The following is a 20,990-nucleotide window of genomic DNA, read 5'->3' on the forward strand; positions in this document are numbered from 1 at the left end:
GTGCACTGCACAGCCATCTTCTGATCACCCCACAGATTTTCCATTGGATTTAGGTTTGGACTCTGGCTGTACCATTCTAAAACTTTAATTTTCTTCTGGTGAAGCCATTCTTTTGTTGATTTGGATGCATGCTTGGGGTAATTGTTGTGTTGAAATGTGAAATTCCTTTTCATCTACAGCTTTCTAGCAGATGCCTGAAGGTTTTGGACCAAAATTGACTGGTATTTGGAACTCTTCATAATTCTTTCTACCTTAACTGAAGCCCCCGTTCCAGCTGAAGAAAAACAACCCCGAAGCCCATTGCTGCCACCACCATGCTTCACAGTGGGGATGGTGTTCTTTTGGCGATGCAAAGTGTTTTTGCGCCAAACGTACCTTTTGGAATTGTGCACAAAAAGTTCAACCTTGGTCTCATCAGACCATAACACATTTTCCCATATGTTTTGAGAGACTTGATATATTGTTTTGCAAATGTTAGCCAGGCCTGGACGTTTTTCTGTGTAAGAAAAGGCTTCTGTCTTGCAACCCTACCCCATAGTCTAGACATATGGAGAATATGGGAGATTGTTGTCACATGTAGTACACAACCAAATACCTGCGTGAAATTCCTGCAGCTCCTTCAGTATTGCTGCAGGTCTCTTGGCAGCCTCCCTGACCAGTTTTCATCTTGCCTTTTCATTGGTTTTGGAGGGATGTCCAGTTATTTGCAACATCACATGTTGTCCCATATTTTCTCCACTTTTTGATGACTGTCTTCACTGTGTTCCATGGTATATCCAATGCTGTGGACATTTTTTTGTACTCTTCTCTTGACTGATACCTTTCAACAATTGATGCTTTGTAAGCTCATTGCGAACCATGGCTTTTGCTGTAGTGGGCAATTGAGTCAGTCAGTAAAATCCTACTAGGACAGCTGAACTTTATTTGGGGTTAATTAGAGTTTCTTTACTTGATGGCAGGTGTTTACCCAAGAAGACTGAATGTTGTAATTAATCAAAAGGTGTTTCAACAAAGTATTAGTTTAAGGGTGTGCACACACAACAAAGTATTAGTTTAAGGGTGTGCACACTTATGCAACCAGCGTATTGTACATTTTTTTATTTTTCATATTTTTCCCCTAACAGATTTGTTTGTTTTTCAATTGAATTGTACAGTTTATAGGTCACATTAAAGGTAGGAAAATTTTTGAAATGAACATAACAAAAACCTGACATTTTAACAGGGGTGTGTAAACTTTTTATATCCACTGTGTGTGTGTGTGTGTGTGTGTGTGTGTGTGTGTGTGTGTGTGTGTGTGTGTGTGTGTGTGTGTGTGTGTGTGTGTGTGTATATATATATGGGTCTACTTTTTCTTATCGAAAGCTCATGCTTTCGAAAAGGAAAGGTACAATCCCATTTACATGAAAGTGCACTTTCACGATTACCAGTTCACTGAGCCAGTAATAGTGAAAGAAAAAACACTGCAGCACTGAAACACGCTACAGTGGGGATAAGGGAATATACCTGTTTCCCAACTGTAGTGCAATATCGGAGTAAGTATATATAAAATAGCATGGATGTTGGGGGTGCAGGGGGACTTGACCCCTGCAGAAATGAGTTTGTAGGTTTTTTTTTTTTTTTTTAAATATTACCAGTTCGGAGAACCGGTAGTCACGAAAGTGCACTTTCATTTAAGTGCACTTTCATGTAAATGGGTTTGTACTTTTCCTTTTTGAAGGCATGAGCTTTCGATAAAAAAAAGTAGACATATACATTTTATTTATATATATATATATATATATATAGAGAGAGAGAGAGAGAGAGATAGATTATAGAGAACAAGGAGCTGTCACACAGGTAATATACCAGGGACTAGGCTGTCACAAACATGCAAGGTACAAGGGACTGAGCTGCATGTCACATAGGTAGGGTACAGCAGAATGGAAGTGTAACATGAATAAGATATAGCAACCAGGGATGGAGCACAAGTAAGGCAGAGAGGAACTGACTCTGACACTCAGGAAAGGAACAGAGTATAAGGTACAGAGGATTGGAATGGTCACACAGGCCAGGCATAGAGGCATTGTATCATTCACTTATGCAAAGGACAGAGGACTCTGTACAGAGTCTGTCACCCAGGTATGGTACAGAGGACTCTGTACAGAGTCTGTCACGCAGGTAAGGTACAGAGGACTATGTACAGAGTCTGTCACACAGGTAAGGTACAGAGGACTATGCACAGAGTCTGTCACACAGGTAAGGTACAAAGACTGGGCTCATTGCACTGATAATGTACAAGAACTGTTGATATGACTCTGTCATATGTTTAAGGAATGAGACTAGAATTTGAGCATGTCAAATGATTAAAGAACAGGGTACTGTGGACAGGGGAATGAGCTTGTCATGTGTTAGGAAATGGAGTAGATGACCAGCAAAGTCAGGTACCTCATTAAGTTGCCACAATTTAGAAATATTTACAAACCTTTCAAAAAGATTTTGGAATCAAATAGTGTAGACACTTTCTGTTTTTGTAAACTAGAAACAAAAATAAATATCAGTCAGGGCACCTGCATTGAATGAAATAATAAAAACAAAAAAACAGGTAGTCAGCTATGCAGGAAGACAATAAATCACCTTATAATACCAAACAACCAGTAACTATTTAGTTTTGCTGACTGGAAAAGTATGATTGGCAGAACCCATTTTAGCAGAGGCCCAGGCAGAAAAGCTCTATCACAGTGCATTTATATTAACATTTGGATTTCAGACAGTTCTCAGAAAAACAACAGTTACATTTCTCACTAAAAAAAAACATAATTACAAGACAGGTATATACAGTAAAGTATTTTGCAAAATCTTGCAGGAAGTAAAGGGACCGATTCTGCAGAATGAAAACGTTGTAAAGAAGTTTAGTGTTTTTAAATTTCAATAAAGAAAGGTATGGAAGCAGTTAAAAATGCGTAATGAAGTAAGTTACAAAATGATGTAGGAAGGGAGGGGGGATATAAGTATTCTGTAGGAATATATAGTGGTAATAGCATATGACTAAGAGAGCATGGCATAGAATTAGTTCTGTTTGTACAGAAGGATAGGGGTAACAGGGTATGACTGAGAGAACAGGGTATAGGATTAGTTCTATTTAGGCTGCCTGTTCCAAACTGGTGTATCTAGAAGGTTTATAACTTGAGCATATAGCAGATGCATGAGAGGGGTAGAGCGGTGGATGGGGGAGTTAGAAAAAGAGAAATATGAGAAGTGTTGTTTAAGGGGGTGAAAAGGGATGTATTGATTCAAGTGCATTAAGGAAAGTTGTTAGGGGTGTAATGGTTCCAGCAGAGGAAGACAAAAAGTTACTAAAAACCAGCAAGTCTGAGCACTTGAATAATGTTTTGAGTCAAAAGATGAGACTGAATAACACACATACTTTTCCAATTGAATTATATTAAAGTTATGTGATTGGGTCATGTGACCTTAAGGTATGATTAATAATCCAATTAAAAATCAATGTTTAAGAGACATTTTTTTAATCTGCCTTAAAAATAACGTGATCATTTAACACAGGTACACCTGTCGAATTTAAAAGTAAAACTGGTTTAAACAGTCATCTTATTCCATAAGCTAAAGTACTAGAGGCTGTACAGGCCCTGTTATCTCTCATCTGGACCATGGCAAAGTTCTTTATATGGTGCTTTTTAACACTGAGGTTGACCAGCTACATCATGTGTTCAGTACACTGCCTCCCCACTCAGCACAGAATCATTTTCAAGTTCATAGTGACAACCTTTAATGTCTTCTGTCACAAGGGTTGCACTTGTTCAAGGAGCTTTTGGTGTACGGCCATGTTACGACCAACTTTCATGGGCACTTCTACAAAAGCCTCGGTGCTGCTGGTAAACTTCACATTTTGTCTCTAGTCCTTTCCTCAACACTCAGCTGAAAAACTGTCAAAGCAGCTGCAAGACTGTGACTTTATGCATCCCTTAAGGAGGTGTCTCAGTCTGGATCTCCTCACATAGAGCATTTCAAACCCTGCTAATTACCATGCATTGAACTGCCACTCAAGTTTGCTGTTTATGTGATGTGATGTTGAAAGTCACATTATTTTTCGTTTTAACAGTGAATGTACCTAGTTGTTTAATAACATAAATAAAGACTGACTAATCAACTTCAGAATGTCTAGTCCCTCTAAGTTCACTTTCTAATTTATATTTAAGATTAGAGAATAAAAAAGCAAAATGATAAGTTTGGAGAAGATTGGCAAACATAAGGATTTTGCTATTATGGACAAATTTCATCTGTAGCACATAAATGCTTATATATCTAGCTTACTGTCTTTATGAAACAGGTACCATTATTTAATAACCTCAATAATAAGCATCAACTTCTAAATTTGATAGAGAATTTACTAGATCTCTGGTACTGTTGCAGGAGTAACATGCAGTTGTGGATACCAAGGACATTTCTTTGGAAAATAAGTGCGACTAATTTTTGATCTGAGATTTTTTTAACATTACATCCAAGTAACAAAATTAGCTGTCCTCTTAGGGTCAATTACAGTAGGTTTCACTAAAAGAAAAACAGTCTAATTTACCCCTAAACTAGATAAGCCAGTTTCCAGGTTATAGTGGAGTTAAGGTCATCTTTTCATGACAACAGTGCATGTATTGCTGTAAATTGACAGATGCCTTTAGTATGCTGGGTATTTTCCATCCATTTTGGTTCTTTGACATCACAAGTCCAGATGTTCTTTGTTTTTCACTGTTGCAGTCATCACATTTGGGTTATCTGCCTGCAGGTAGCCCTCAGCCAGCCTGAATACCAGAGTCTTGGTATTTCTGCGTTGGATACTGTCACTTCTTCCAAGACGTCAGGCCGTCAGGGGTATAAAACATGTAGCTGACACCATTACATCAGTCTTCCTTGCCGTGTGGTGCCTGAAGCCGAAGCAGTTCGCAAGTGCCAGTCGGCCGACTCCTGAAATTTCCGTTTTAGAGTTTCCGACCTGAAGTCTTCTAAAAGATAAGTACCTCATTGGGGATCCTTTTTACTTGCTCTAACCGATGTCAGAAAAAATTAATAATTGTCTTGCCTGTGGAAAGCAAATACCTCACAGAGATTTTCATTCTTACTGTGTCACCTGTTTAGGCCCAGACCATGACGTCCCACGCTGTCGGTTTTGTGCCTTGTTCAACACCCGAACTATCTGTCATTGGTCAATTTTTGTAGCTAAATACTTTCACTCTCAATCTCCATACTCCGAAATGGCATCAGTAAGCCATCCAACTATCGATCTTCCGAAAAAATGTAAGGATAAATAGAGACAGACCGCATAGGTCCAAAACTGACACCAACGCTACCGTTAAGCTTGTCACCAGTCCGCCTGTACTCAGTGAGGTGCTTTCACAGCCCCTGATACCCACTTCTACAGATTCGTAGGCCTTTACTGAGATCCATTCGGAGACCAGTATGCTGCGAGATGCTTCTTCATCTGTGGAACCTGTGGATGTCTCTACCTAGGATGGGTCTGGAGCCGCTGTGCAGGCACCGGTTTCAGAGGGTGTATTCAGGCCTACCAATTTTCATATTAAACCGATGACTTTGTTTCAAACCAAAAATACTGAATTTCTCAGGCCTAAAGTTCGCACTATGCCTAGGAAACCAATGACCAAAGCGCATTCTCAGGCCCACAGGCCTCAAAAACAAATTATTAAAATGGCTGAAGACCTTATTACCTTAATTAGGGGAAGCCAGCCTTCCCCCTCAAAGAGACCTAGAACTGATTTTGCTTCTGATTCTTCTGCTCAGGAATCAGATATCTCTGTTCCTTCTGACTACCAGGACATACCCTTATCTACCTATGAGGATTCTGATGCAGAGGATTCCATTCCCTCTGCTTCCCCTCCTAAAGATTTTTCTTTTGGTGAAACCCTGCATACCCTTAGGGAGCATTTCTGCTGGGAAAGCCAGGACTACTCTCAGTCCAAAAAGAGACTCAGGGAATTTTTAAACCTGCCTCAGCACAGGCCTCTAGCTATCCTTCCTGTTCTGGAGATTGTAGATGATGTTTTCTTGGAATCCAACCTTACCCCGGATACTTTGCCTCCAGCTCCCAGGAAACCTGACAGGTACTATAGAGTACCTGACTCTCACAAATTCCTTTTCAAGAATCCTACTGCGGATCCAGAGACCATTTCCCAAGGACCAAAAGGCATTAAGGCTACTACTACTACCAAGAATCCTACCCCTTCTGACAGGGATTCTAGGGCTTTAGACAGATGGGGTAAGAAGGTATACACCTCTGCTAATCTGGCCATTAGGGCTTTAAATTGCCAGTTTCATATGTTAAAGTATCAGCTGCATATTATAGGGCTAATTAAACAGAAAATTATGTTGATTCCTGACTGTGCATAACACAAAGATTTACAAGAGTTAATGCAGTCTGCTGACCAAGTTGCTAAACATACATTGCAGTGTGGTTTTGATGTTTTAGAAGCATCTTGTAGGGCTGCTGTCACTGGGTCTGTTCTTAGAAGACATGCTTGGCTTAAGGAACAAAACTTGCCAGATCATGTCAAAGCAAAATTGCTGGATGCACCCTTAAACCAAGAGCGCCTATTTGGCAATAAAGCTGAAGAGGTTCTCAAAAGAATGGAGGAGAAAGCTAAATTTATGTAAACTATTAAAGATTTCTTACAAGTACAACCATCTAGATTCAGTAGGCATTGGCCTTCAAAGAACTGGTCCTTTCCAGCCCCTTCCAGGCCTTCTCAGTCCAAACCCAGGGGCAGCAGACCCCCAAGACTTTAGTATCAGGTTATGCACAGATCTAAGCAGTGGGGTGCTCTCACATCCAAAACAGAGAGTAGTAAGCCATCCCCCTATGGAAAACTTGCACAATGACTTATCCTTAACTGCCCCAAGCCTTGCTCAAGTATTTGCACCTTTAGGAGGAAAACTTGCCCTGCATGCATACATTATCCAAGACATATGGGTTTTAAACATTGTTTCACTAGAATACAGATTCCACTTCCACTCACTGCCAACCCTTAGTGGATGGCCAGACCTCCCCCCAAACCAGTGGGTGGAGGCCCAAAAGCAAGTACTTTCTCTCCTCAGCATCAAGGCTATTCAACCTGTCCCAGCAGAACAAAGGGAACAAGGCTTTTATTCAAGACTGTTCCTGGTTCCCAGAAAATAAAACTCCTGGCGTCCTATCCTGGATTTATCTATTCTCAGCACCTTTCTGGTGGTTTCAAAATTCAAAACGCTAACTCTCCAACAGCTGTTTCCTATGCTAGCCAAGGATGCCTGGCTGGCAACCCTAGACTTAAAAGAAGCTTACCTGCACATCCCCATATGGGAATCTTGCAGGAAATACCTTCGCTGTTCTCTGCACTGCCCTTTAGCTTATCTACTGTGCCCAGGGTATTCACAAAATGCCTGGCTCCAGCCATTGCTTTTTGCAGGCAGAGAATATTCAGATTTACCCATACTTGGACGATTGCCTGATTCAGGCGGAAAGTCAGGACTTGCTACTACAGCACCTGGCATATGTAAAGAGACTTCTAACTTCACTGGGGTACACCATCAATGAAAAGAAATCACACCTAGTACCCTGCCAACAGATTGTATTCCTGGGAGCAAGCTTGAACACAACTTCTCAGATGGCATTCTTCACACAAGAGAAACAAATTTATTTGACAACTTACTTCAACCTACTGGCCACAAAAACCCAGCTACCTGCAAGCAAAATACTGCAAGCTCTGGGGTTCATGGCCTCTTGCATTCTGTTAATTCTATGTGCAAGACTGTATATAAGGAAACTTCAATGGTATCTAAAAAGTTTATGGTTTCAACATTCTCAGGACCTGGAAACAATAATTCCTATCATTCCATGTCTAAGGGCAGAGTTCCTTTGGTGGGCAGAGGCCTGCAACCACAAAAAGGGACTCTCTTTCACTCTACCCTCTGCCGCCCAAACCCTAACAACAGATGCATCAGACTATGCATGGGGGGTTCACATGGCAGGGCAGTGCATTCAGGGCAAATGGAACCCAAAGCAGATGCACCTGCATATCAATCAAAAAGAAATATTAGCTGTACAGAATGCTCTGACAGCCTTCAAAGGCCTTATTCTTCCAGGACAACTATTGGTAAAGACAGACAACACCACAGTTATGTGGTACATAAACAAGCAGGGAGGAACACATTCCTACCCACTCTGCAGACTAGCCATGGCTCTGTGGTACACAGCCTTGAGCAACCAAGTGCACCTACAAGCTCAATTCCTGCCAGGCAAACTAAATTCACTGGCAGATGACATAAGCAATAATCTCATGGACCCACATGAATGGAAACTGGAAGCCAAAATATTCAAGCTTTTGGGGAACAGATGGGGGACACCAAAGGTGGACCCATTTGCTTCCCCTCAGAATTATCAATTGAACACATACTGCACCAGAAATCCCCACATCCAAGCTTGGAAGGCAGATGCCCTGTCCTTTTCCTGGGAAAGCCTCGCAGTCTATGCCTTTTCCCCTCTGCCTCTCTTTTCGTAAGTTCTACTAAAGATCAAACAGGACAAGCCAAGGACAATTCTGATTGCACCAGACTGGCCACGTCAGCACTGGTATCCTCTTTTGCACAGTCGGACAGTGCTACAATCATGGCACCTGCCTCAAACCCCTTCCCTGCTGTCCCAGCATGGGGGCCAAATTCTGCACCCTCAGCTTCAAACCCTGAACCTTGCAGCCTGGCTAATCCCCTGAACTCACCTCTAGCAACCCTCAGTAAGCAGGTGTTGGATGTCATTCTTGAGACAAGGCCTAGTACTAGAAAATCCTATTCATGAAAGTGGAAAAGATAATGTTCCTGGAGCCAGTCTCAAGGGATGGGCACAACTGTGCCCAATTTACCTGATATGCTAGATTACTTAATAGAAATGCTCCACAAGGGCCTATCCTTCTCTTCAATTAAGATTCATGCCTCTGCCATCTCAGCTCATTATAATACTGAGCCACCCCTCTTCTCTCATCCTCTGGTAAATCAGTTCCTTTGAGAGGGCAAACATTTAAGACCCCCCAGGAGAGCTCCCACTCGAGCCTGGGACCTTACCTTTGTATTGGAAAAATTTACACACACACCCCCCCCTTTGAACCGGCTGCTACAGCAGACTTGAAATTCCTCTCATGGAAAACAGCTTTACTTCTAGCCATCACTTCAGCAAGAAGAGTGTCTGAATTGCAGGCCCTTGTGGCAGTGGAACACTTCATTTTCTTCCATGCGGACAGGGTTTCCCTCAGGACTAACCCATCTTTTATGCCCAAGGTGGTGTCTAGTGTGGGTTTAAACCAGTCCATTCATTTGCCTACCTTTTCCCTAATCCTCAAAATAAAGGGGAAAGGATACTGCATTCTCCAGACGTGCACAGACAGCTTAGATTCTATTTGGACAGGACGAAGCCTCTCAGAAAATCTGACCAGCTGCTAGTCAGCTCTGCTGTGGGGGCAGAGAGGGAAGGCCATCTCAAAGCAAACCATATCTAAATGGATAGCACACTGCATCCATTTCTGCTACAAGCACCATGGAAAACTTACCCCACAGGGGATAAGAACACATTCCACTAGGGCTACATCTGCATTTCTCAGAGGAGTCCCTACCAGGGACATCCTGGAAGCTGCAACCTGGAGCTCTGTACACACTTTCAAGCATTACCACTTGCCTATCCTTTCTAAATCCAGAGCTGGATTTACCACAGCAGTCTTACAAGGCCTGATTGCCAGGCATAATGCTTCTTAATCTACATCCACCCTTCCTTAGCTTTGGGAATCAACCCAAATGTGATGACTGCAACAGTGAAACATGAAGAACATAGTACAGTTGTGTACACTTACCATAAATGTAGATGTCCGAGCGTATTCACTGTTGCAGTCCTGATTACCCTCCCTCCAGCCCCCTGATTGTCTTTACTTTCAGCTATCCTTTTTGGTTTGGCATATCTTATACTATGTGCATTTGCTTTTTGCTGGGGGTGTTCCACACCATATAATTGCTTCCTATTTTGGGGGAACCTGACATCTGGGACAAGAAAAACTGATGTAATGGCGTCAGCTGCATGTTTTATACCCCTAACATCATGGAAGAAGTGACAGCATCCGATGCAGAAATCCCAAGACTCTGGTATTCAGGCCGGCTAAGGGCTACCTGCAGGCAGATAACCCAAATATGATGACTGCAACAGTGAACACACTCGAACAGCTACATTTATGGTAAGTGTACACAACTGTACTTTCAGAATCTATTTCATCCACAGGCAGTCACCTTGTCTCAGACACTATAGATTATTTCAACATAAAAAAATTACTAAATATACTGCACTAGACATGCTAAAAAAAATCTGGACATATTCAGGGCTGAATTGCAGTGAGTTTCTCCTAGTGACCTGTCTCATTAAAGGCAATCATCTGTATGTTGATTTTTAATTTACTGCTCTCTATCTACTGAAACTGAACTGAAAGACAAAGGGTGCAGCTAGGTGTCTCCAAAATTAAGGTGTAGAGTATCTGTGAACTGAAATCAATGAACTTTTAAAAAAGATTAGTGACAATTTTAAGAAATATTTTCCTCATCCTTGGAAGATTTTTTTTAATGGGGGGGGGGGGGTCAGGGAATTGCAACAACTCTAAATGTTGCCTTGTAGGGAACACTGCAGATAACTTTCTAACCTCATTTCATAATGAATAATTTACTAGCTCTAAAGGATGATGATGATGGTGATCAAATGACAGGGCAAGATGACCACTCAGTTGTCCAAATGACCACACCAGCAAGCCAGCCCAAAACAGATGACCCTAGTGGCACGAATGAAGGAGGAGGAGGCATTCCTGGGTCAATCCCTAGTGTGCTGGGGACATTATCAGCAACAGATACCTCTCCACACAGTCTCAGACTTTCATGGACAGTGAAAAGTGGTTCCTTCACTAACTACTTAATCCGTTACAGAGATCCTGTCACTGGAAATTCTGAAAATATCCATCTTGCTGGTGACGTCCATACTTTTCTACTTACAGGACTAATCCCTAACAAACAGTATGAAATTCAGCTGCATGGTGTAGCTAACGGTCAGCTGATGCCGCCACTTATAACAAAAGCAACTACAGGTAATCAATTGATTATAGCACGAAATGTTTTCTGTCCTATTTTCTCTTTTTAGGAAAGTCTTTGAGACAGCGTCCGTTTTGTTGTATACAGGTCAATTTTATTTGCTGTTTAGTTTTAGCCTCCAACTTGACAATCAAACTCTGCTTTATTTTTTATTAGTTTTATCAATGTGATGCTTTCTATTTCAGAAGACCCTAAAAAGTGTGGGAGTTTTAATGATTGTTTTTATGATGGTTTTCTTGATTTTAAAATTATGCTTCTAATCAAAAAAAGGGAAAAAAAAAGAAAATTAGCTATTCAATACTATTTGCTGCTAACATTTTTTTCTTTCACTTAGGAAACACTGATATTCTCACAGGATGGATGATAGGAATTGCATGATGTTTGTGGTGTTTTGTCTGAGTAGAACTGTTTGAGGAATCCTCTGAGATGGTTCTACTTAAGAACAATGCCTCCACAGTACCATATGCTGTGATCAACATTATTTTAACAAAATTAGGTTTTTCTTATTCTGCAAGATAATACTTAACTGTTGGCACTTATAAAATGCATACTAAACTCCTCCAGGGACAGGGGAATATTCTGCCATAAATACTTTTCCTTTATAACTCTGTGTTCCAATCAATGTGTGAAACTGTTGTCATCCAGCAAATATGTATTAAAAAGCATACTAAAAACATGTTTACTTAGATATTAAATTATGTACCCCGTTTAACCATTTGGAAAATGCTCTGACATCTTTATTTTTTGAATCAGAGTGAAACAAACTCATTCATAGAAATGACAGGAACAACAGTGTGATACTGTGATAGTTTTCTGCCCTTTCTGTAACTTGCATGTATCTTAGAAGATAACAGTGTATAGTGTTATCAGTTTATCTATAATTAATGGTAATCTGGTAGGTAGTCTACTATTAATAGAATTTCACAATGCCATTACTGTTTCAGGTACTACGGACAAGGTGTGAGTGGCCTTTTTCCTTATTTACTTAAGAGTGGCCAGTCTGTCCTTTTTTATTGAGAAACATATCTTAATTAGTGACAGGGTGAATAAAAGTAAACTTTTATTTCTCTTTACTTACTTTAATATAGGAAGCCTACTTCCCAATTTCAGGAAAGTGGGAACTTCCTCCTGCAGGAAGAAAGGATGCAATTACTATATATCTGTTTGTTTGTATATCTTATTTACCAGTCTGCCTGACTGGCAAAGCCCATTTTCACCTGATATCCAATAAAAACACACAGATGAGCAGTGAATTGTGAAAATGAAAAAAAAAAAGAAAACATGCATATAAAGTATTCAAAGCAACTGGCACTAAGTGTAGTACAGAGACAGTAAGAATTAAAGCATTTGCAGCTTTACTGATTTCTTTGTTGCATGGATTCTTTTTCTGCCCAGGTGACCACTATACTTTTATACTCACAAGATGTAGTAGCCTACCAAAGGATTACCACAGGCCATTTCTGCGGAGTAATGTGACGCCGTTGTGTTGTTTCTAATTTAGAACCAGTGAAATGTTGCTTTAATATTTCATTTAAATGGGATTTTGTTAGCTGTTTTCATGACTGATTAGTAATTCCCTGTAAGACCATGAATTTACAAGTTTTCTAACCTGTAATTAACTGAAATATTTCCATCTGACAAGCCATTAACAAAGGATGATGGAAGAAGACAAAAAAAAGGAAAGACAAAATGTATTTGCTTACATTTGTTTATTAGGGTAGCGTACTGATATCAATATTGACAGGTTTCAGTGTCAGCCTGAGTGAAATACAAAACATTTCAAAAAACGTAACACAATAATTCACACTAATTATGAAGAAAAATGTGTGCATACATTCTAGTAAACAAGCACAGTACACACAGTACAATGTACAATGAAACACTGTGTAATGCACAATATATACATGAGTTTCTAAAGTGGGTCAATCTTCACTGAATCTTGAGAGAGGAGAAGAGACTCTGAAAGGAGATATATCCTGTGTTGAAGCAGGAGCATTTGGTTTGGATGAAGAAGGGCTTTCTGTGTTGCATTCTGAATTTAGAATAAGTGTTGATTTAATGGTGATGGGGAGAACTTGCCAAAATGACTAGGTGGCTGAGAGGAGAAGGCATGTGCAGTGCTGTGAAGTTTGGTTCTAGGGGTAATGGGAGATGGTGTGGAGTTTGGTTCTAGGGGTAATGGGAGATGGTGTGAAGTTTGGTTCTAGGGGTAATGGGAGATGGTGTGGAGTTTGATTCTAGGGGTAATGGGAGATGGTGTGGAGTTTGGTTCTAGGGGTAATGGGAGATGGTGTGGAGTTTGGTTCTAGGGGTAATGGGATATGGTGTGGAGTTTGGTTCTAGGGATAATGGGATATGGTGTGGAGTTTGGTTCTAGCAGTAATGGGAGATGTTGTGGAGTTTGGTTCTAGGGGTAATGGGAGATGGTGTGAAGTTTGGTTCTAGGAGTAATGGGAGATGGTGTGGAGTATGGTTCTAGGGGTAATGGGAGATGGTGTGAAGTTTGGTTCTGGGGGTAATGGGAGATGGTGTGGAGTTTGGTTCTAGGGGTAATGGGAGATGGTGTGGAGTTTGGTTCTAGGGGTAATGGGAGATGTTGTGAAGTTTGGTTCTAGGGGTAATGGGAGATGGTGTGGAGTTTGGTTTTAGGGGTAATGGGAGATGGCGTGAAGTTTGGTTCTAGGAGTAATGGGAGATGATCTGGAGTTTGGTTCTAGGGGTAATGGGAGATGTTGTGGAGCTCTGTTCTAGGGGTAATGGGAAATTGTGTGGCTTGTGAGTAGTGCCTCAGGTTGCATGAGGAAGGTCTTTTGTGAATTCTAGCTTGAAGGGAAGGAAATGTGTAAAGCTGGAGTAGGTTAGATCTTAATTTTATGGGTAGCCATTTGGCTTTATTTTCTATAGTGATACAGTGATGCTAACAGAGTGGCGAGTTTGTAATCAATCAGCAGATGCTGCTAGAGATGGTCTGGGATGTAAATAAAATAGAAGAAAGCTAAAAACCTTACAAACATCCAATTTTATCAACAAAACAACCATAAAAAGTAACTGGCCTTCATTCCATACATAGAACTTCATCAGACCAATTTACTACTAATTAAAAGGCCAAGTAAATGCACTTTCAGCTGCTAATGAGTTAACCCTTTTCTTTACAAAACAACTTTATAGTTCTCCCTATCATTTATTCAAGGAGTTCCCGCAGTGGTGCAGTGGTAGTGTTGTTGCCTCACAGCAAGAGGTTCTCCCGTTCGATTCTTGGCTGGAGTGCGGGGAGTGCCTTCTGTGTGGAGTCTGCATGTCCTCCCCACGGTTAGGTGAGCATTCGAAAGACATGCGTAAATGGTCGTGCCTTCGTTGAACGTCGAGCTGGCACCTCAGCATTTGTGAAAATCTACTGCCAATCATTAGTGGGCTAGAGTTTCGCTGTGGTGACCCCTAACTGGGAAAAGCCGAAATACAACAACAACATAATTTATTCAAGGAGAACTATAGTCATTTAATCTTAACTGCCAACAATACTCTTTCCAGTCTGACTCATCTTTGGATTTGACTTTTGGATTTATAGCCTGGAGTGTGGCAATGTTATTTCTTGCAGCCAGAAGCAAAAAACTGGGAACCCATATTCAAGCTGAGAAAGGAGAAGCCCTTTGCATATGGGAGAGAAAACAGGGAAGTAATACCAGGCTGTTAAGGCAGACAGAGGGTTACAAGGTATACCGTAAGACTTCTTAAAAGCTGTCTGGAATAATAACAGGTTACTGGACAGAGCTACTTAACCACCATCTTGTCAATGAATTGTTTCCTGAAGTCTAAAGAAAATACATAATGCTGGTACTTAGAAAAAGAGGAGCCAAAATTTACATGGTAAATTAAAAACTAGTAAGGCTGATGTAGGTGGCAACTAAAGTCATGGAAATTACACAGGAGAAAAAAAAAACTAGAAAGGTTCCTGGAAGGCAATAAGCTCCAGGACCCAGAGCTAGAACATGCTGCCAGCTAACTCTAATTCAGATCTCTGCTGGTTTTAGTAAGACTTTTGGTCCCAAACCTCAAAACAAGCTTCTAAGTAAACTGAAGACACTAAGAATAAGGAGAAATGGCTGTAGCAAATGGCAAACAGGGCAGTGGAGATACAGACACTTTCCAAACTAGTGGCCTGCAGTGTTGTCTTTTGTGGCTGGCCCTGGTGTACTGTATGTACTTTGCAAAGTGTTTGTTTCAGAGAAAGAGAAAAGGATTATAAAGAAGAAGATAAAGTTCTGTGAAGATGATACAAAGACAGGGATGATAATGGGTTTGGCATACCATCACGAAGAGTAACGCTGTCAGAGTGGCCAGATAAATGGATGCTGAACTTCAGTGCTGAAGCATGCAAGGAATAACACTAGGGGCTAATATGAAGAGATGGAATAGAACACTGAAAGACTCATACTCAAGGCAACTTTGCAAGAGCAGGTCCCAGTCTATTAACTGCAATAGCAGACCATTAGCCCCAAACTGAAAATACACTACCTATGGCAGACAGAATGCTTGGCTTTATCCAGGGGGGACACATTCCAGAGAAAATGAGGTTAGACTGGACTCGTCTGAAATACTGCATCCAGTTTTGAAGGCCATACAGGAAGAAGCAAGTAAAAGCACTAGAAAGAGTACAAAGAAAGGTTAACAGAATGGTGAATCGGCCAAAGTCAAAACAGTGACAAATTACATCAACAATAAACATTTTCCTATGAGATTGGGGGGGGGTATGGTTTTGGTTAAAAAAATAATCAGAGGCAAATTTAAAAGAGATTAAGCTAAAAGAAAGGCCACGGGTGCAAGAAGGGGAGTCATGGTCTACAGACTGATGAAACATGTTAAGATGTGATTCACAGAAATTTTTACATGCTTTCTAACCTCAGTCCATCCATCCATATGCCTTTATCCCATTTTTATACATGGGGTTGGGGCATCACTTCAACTGTGACAATCAACTAAAGTCAAGTTTCACACCACCAGGCAGCTATCCCTGTCATGGTATTTCTTTCATACCACACGTTTGCACTCGCACTCTCACCTATGGCCAATTTAGAGTGTCCAATCCACCTACTGCTTGTCTTTGGAACATGCAAGGATATCGGAGCATCTGGAGGAAACCCCCAAACAAATACAAGGAGGGCATGCAGACTCCACACAGAAGGCACCTCAGCCAAGAATCAAACTGAAGAACCTCTTGCTGTGAGGTGATGACTCTGTTGCACCACTGTACCACTCATGCTCTGCCTTTTATTCATCCTACCTCCCTCTTTTCTTTGCATCTCTCACATTTCTCTCCTTTCTACTCGTCTTCCCTCTGCACGCCTCCCTCTCAGTTTCATTTGCCTCTTCTAATGTCATATCCCTCTCTACATAATGATGTGCTGCTGTCCCTGTAACATAAGCCATCTCAGTTGTTATGGCTACATTATCCAAAAAGTTCTGCTAAGCATAAGTCCATTTGTCTGTCCATGTTTTGACTTTGTAAACTGCTTCTTGAACTAAATGTTGTAGCATATTTTTGCATCTGTAAATATGTGCATGTTTTATAGCACATCATTGTATATGTAAATATGTTTTGTTCCTCTCATTATTTTTTGTTTTATATTTGCGGCTAATTCTGTTTTTATTGGTATTATGTTTTGTTAATTTCGTATGTGATCCTAATCACCTGGGCTGTGCCTGCAAATGGTCCACTGGGATTAGTATCTCAGTAAACAAAAATAAATAAACCTGAAATTAACTGTAATATCAGAGATTTTGCTGATCCCTTATTGGAGGCTCTCAGACTGACTGCTATAGAGCAGACATACAAACTCCTTCAAACACAATGTAGACTAGATGGAAGTTGGGTTAGAAATGGGGTAATTGCTGGAAGCTAGCTGCAAATCAGGCCAACTCAGAAGACATTCACTTGTCTTTAGCCTCAAATAGATATGATAATATATCTTGTTTTTAATTTATGCTTTGAAGTAGAAATGCGTGCACTTAAAAAAACGTAAAGTAACAGCTCTAACTTTCTAGCAGCAGTCAATGATGAATGTAGAATGTAAACCATAAACCCATTAAGTGCTAACTACTCCCCCCAGTGGATGTGAAGTTATATGAAGGTAATAATGTACTAACTCACTTACTGAGTAGCATTATGCAGTCTTCTTCATCATTCTTATGTTATTTGTTATAAGAATGACTTGATTTATCATCTAATAACCAGATTAGTGGACTGGTCCTTTGGCACATTTCACCTTTGACCCATGCTATAAGGAGAGTGGTAATAATTCCTTAAAATACATCCTGATATAAAATTAGCATTTTTTTTTCTATACTAAGTGGAATGAGAAAACAAATGCCTTAGTGCTGGAATGTCATATTCCTTAACATGTCTGTCTGTAATATTGAAGTCCTGCATATTATTATAGTTGTATTACTTAAACTACAGAAAATATTTCCAAGGGATTGTGATCTATCATTTTATGACAGGCACAAACCCCAAATTGTGCACGTTAGGATGGGTAGCACTGCTTGAATTGCATTCTATTTGCTAAAATGAAAACCTTGAAAATGTAAATAAATAAATTATTTTCATTGCCCACTGTTATAATTTATATCCAAGACCAGTTGCATAGATATCATTCTACTGTCGTCATCTGTTGCAGTTCCTTCATTATGCCTGGCAGCTATATAGTTCAATGGTAATTCCCATTTAATTTGCAAAGAATTCATAATACAACAAACTATTATTCTTTATGAGACTCTCAGAATGGATTTATAGATCCTGTGGGCGATTTCTTCTGATATTGATAGAAGAAAGATTGGAAAATATTTTTAAGTTTGCACCAGCTTACCTAGTGGGGTTTTATCCTGAACCATACCTGGGACAGAAAAACTGACCAATAATACTCTTACACTGTCAGACCATACCTCTCACCTGTCCTGTTTTTGCAGAATGTCTAGATTTTTGCTTCATATTTTGATCTGCTCCTCATAAAATTTGTGGTTTTCTGGCAAATCATTAATGACTGAAGTCACTGAATAATGACATACATTTGAGTTTCAGATTTCATATCCTTCAAGAAAATGTAAACTAATACAAGACTTGTTATTCTAGCATCAGATTGCATCAGTAAAGATTATTTTTAAGTATATACATTTCTGTGTGTGTGTGTGTGTGTGTGTGTGCGAGTGAGGAGAGAAAGACAGACAGTTAAAGAAGAGATCAATAAAGCATATGATATATACATTAAATTCATTTTGTAGAACTTCAAACTTCACTTAAATCGGTTTGAATAGCTACATAACCGAAATGACACCATTATAACAAATAAACAGGTAGCATTCTTTCTAACTGTCCTATAATGGGACAGAGACTTTTTTAAATGAATCATTTTCTGCTGGGATATAATTAAACATTTTAAGGCATGTATTTAATGCAGCAGATATGTCTTTTGCATGTTGGTTATTTAACGAATCAGTCATGACCAAATAACCTCTATTTGCAAGGTATGTCTTCACATACCCATTTTATAAACTAAATGCAATCTACTCTGATGTTAGCCACAAAAATGATCACTTCAAAACTGATGAAATATATCACTAGCTAAAAGTCGCCCATCTTCTTTAACCACCCTCCTAAGTACATAAACAATAATCATGATGAACTATAGCATCTGTATACCTAAAAATATTTCCGTTATATAGTCATCAGTAAAATATATAAGAAAAATCGAAGTGCAGTCAAGTATTTGCAATGCATGCTTTCTTCAAAAATGATTTTACTGCATTCGTCATCCTCTCCTCACTGCACACGTAATCTGATTACTCTTCTTGCTTTTTGATAAGACACAACCACTCTCTCTCATATGCATACCTTCACATACCCACACAACACATGCACAAACATACATTTGTTAATTACCATGACCTCCAGGTTTTAGTAATTTATAAGTAATTGCAAGTTAGATACAAGACAGAAAATAGTGTTATTTATAATTAAATAATGTCAAACAAGGAAAAATGCAGTGTTGTCTATTTCACCTATTATAGTTACACCATTAGGGCTGAAAGGGGGACATAATATTACTGTTCTGTAATTATAAAATGTAAAAATACAACTAAAATCAAATTTTAGTTCATGTAAAATAAAACGTGAACTTAGAAATACACTATTGGAAAGCAATGAAAGAGGAAAGTCAGATAATACATAATTTAGATTTTAACTGCAGCAACACCCCTCTGCTGTTGTAGCCGGGTCTTTTGGGAGATTACAACCGTTTTCAGAATGTAGCCTCCACCCCAGAAGTATAGTGAGATGTCAACCTCAAATGGCATATGTTAAAAAAAATCCTGCAATGATAGGCTCTAGAATTCTATTCTACCTGACATGAGAAAGGAATCTGGCTCTCATATTCCATTTCCTAAATAAACTAAAGCTATGCCTTACCTCTTCCTGAACTGCCAATGTGTCATCTGATCTCTTCATAATATTGTCTCCATTTGTCCCTCCTTACTTACCTAACTTATTAAATCATTCATTTTATTATAGTAACAAACATTTCCTTCTGTTGGCTACAGTCCTCAAATGCACATTATTCTGAATATTTACTTTTATTAATCCTCTAATATACCACTGACATTCCAAAATGTATATTATGTGTAATCAGTACACGTAAGATGGAGCTTTTATTTATTTTGCACATAACTTTACTTATAAAAATGAAAACCCCCAACCAGACTCTGCTGAATAATGGCTAATAGCCCAATCAGACTATCCTGGTTAACAAAAGAGAATAAATAATATATAAAAAAGAAAACAATTTTAGCCAAGTAGGCATTCGAAGGGGAAAAAAATAACAAAATGCTAATGCAATGTTAAATATGATATTTTAAATGAAATTATTTTAGTACATTTCATTACCCAAAGTAAATTACATTTAAAATGTGTATGTCATGGTGTACATGGCATATGCCTAGCTCTACCCATGATCTTCATTGTCCTACTAAGGGCAGCGCAGTGGTGCAGCGGTTAATGCTGTCACTTCACAGCAAGAGGTTCTCCGGTTCGATTCCCGGCTGGGGTGCCTTCTGTGTGGAGTTTGCATGTTCTCCCTGTGTTCGCATGGGTTTCCTCCAGGTACTCCGGTTTCCTCCCACATTCTAAAGACATGCTTCTGGAGCATTTCTCCCCGGGCCTCCGCTGAAAACAGGATCTGTGGAACCTAGTCGGACTTTCCCGGTCAACAAATGTTAAATAAATAAATAAATAAAATAAAAATAAAATAAAAAACTAAGAGGTAAAGGCTGGATCATCAAGAATGCAGTTTTATTCCCCTCCCTCCCCTTTCTCCGTTTCCAGAAAAAAATGATGAAAATGCATATCTGGCATAAGATGTCATCTGATGGAAACTAGACGTCTGCTTTTGACCACACAGATTATTTTATTTCCTTGACAGCAAGACAAAGTATATCAAAATTAGAACAGACTACACAGAGTAAAATTCTACTTAAATGATACTGCAAGACTGACTTTAACATACCTTCTGTTTGTTCCCAAACTGTTATTTACCTCAGTCCTTTACACAAAACCTCTACCCACTTAGCAAAAAAATGTAGAAAGTAAATACAAAGAGGAACTCAACGTTAACTACAGCATCCTACTGCCTAGCTGTAAAGCGACTAGGCTGTACTTTAAAATAAACTGCACAGAAATATTTGCTCATAAAGTGCTATACAATAAATGACCATTTAACATTAGAGCTCTTAAGTGGAAAACACTTAATATTCCACTTGAACAACAGACCCCCGCCCCCCGAACAGCAATCAGGGTTAAATAATAC

At 39.6% G+C, this 20,990-nt stretch overlaps 1 protein-coding gene across 5 annotated transcripts in view; it reads left to right on the plus strand.

Moving 5' to 3' along the window:
- LOC122811371 (tenascin-like) overlaps positions 1-20,990 on the plus strand; it is a 641,082-nt gene that overhangs the window by 440,643 nt on the left and 179,449 nt on the right. For 4 of the 5 annotated variants that reach the window (XM_044083172.1, XM_044083170.1, XM_044083171.1 and 1 more), the window contains one exon: positions 10,731-11,138. The exons of the other annotated variant lie outside the window; for it this stretch is intronic. In XM_044083172.1, the coding sequence (XP_043939107.1) occupies positions 10,731-11,138 (408 nt within the window). The remainder of the gene's footprint in view (positions 1-10,730; positions 11,139-20,990) is intronic. 5 annotated transcript variants of the gene reach the window in all.

Source organism: Protopterus annectens, chromosome 9.part0, assembly GCF_019279795.1.
Source record: "Protopterus annectens isolate FY-2018-M chromosome 9.part0, PAN1.0, whole genome shotgun sequence".
Classification (NCBI taxonomy): domain Eukaryota; kingdom Metazoa; phylum Chordata; order Ceratodontiformes; family Protopteridae; genus Protopterus; species Protopterus annectens.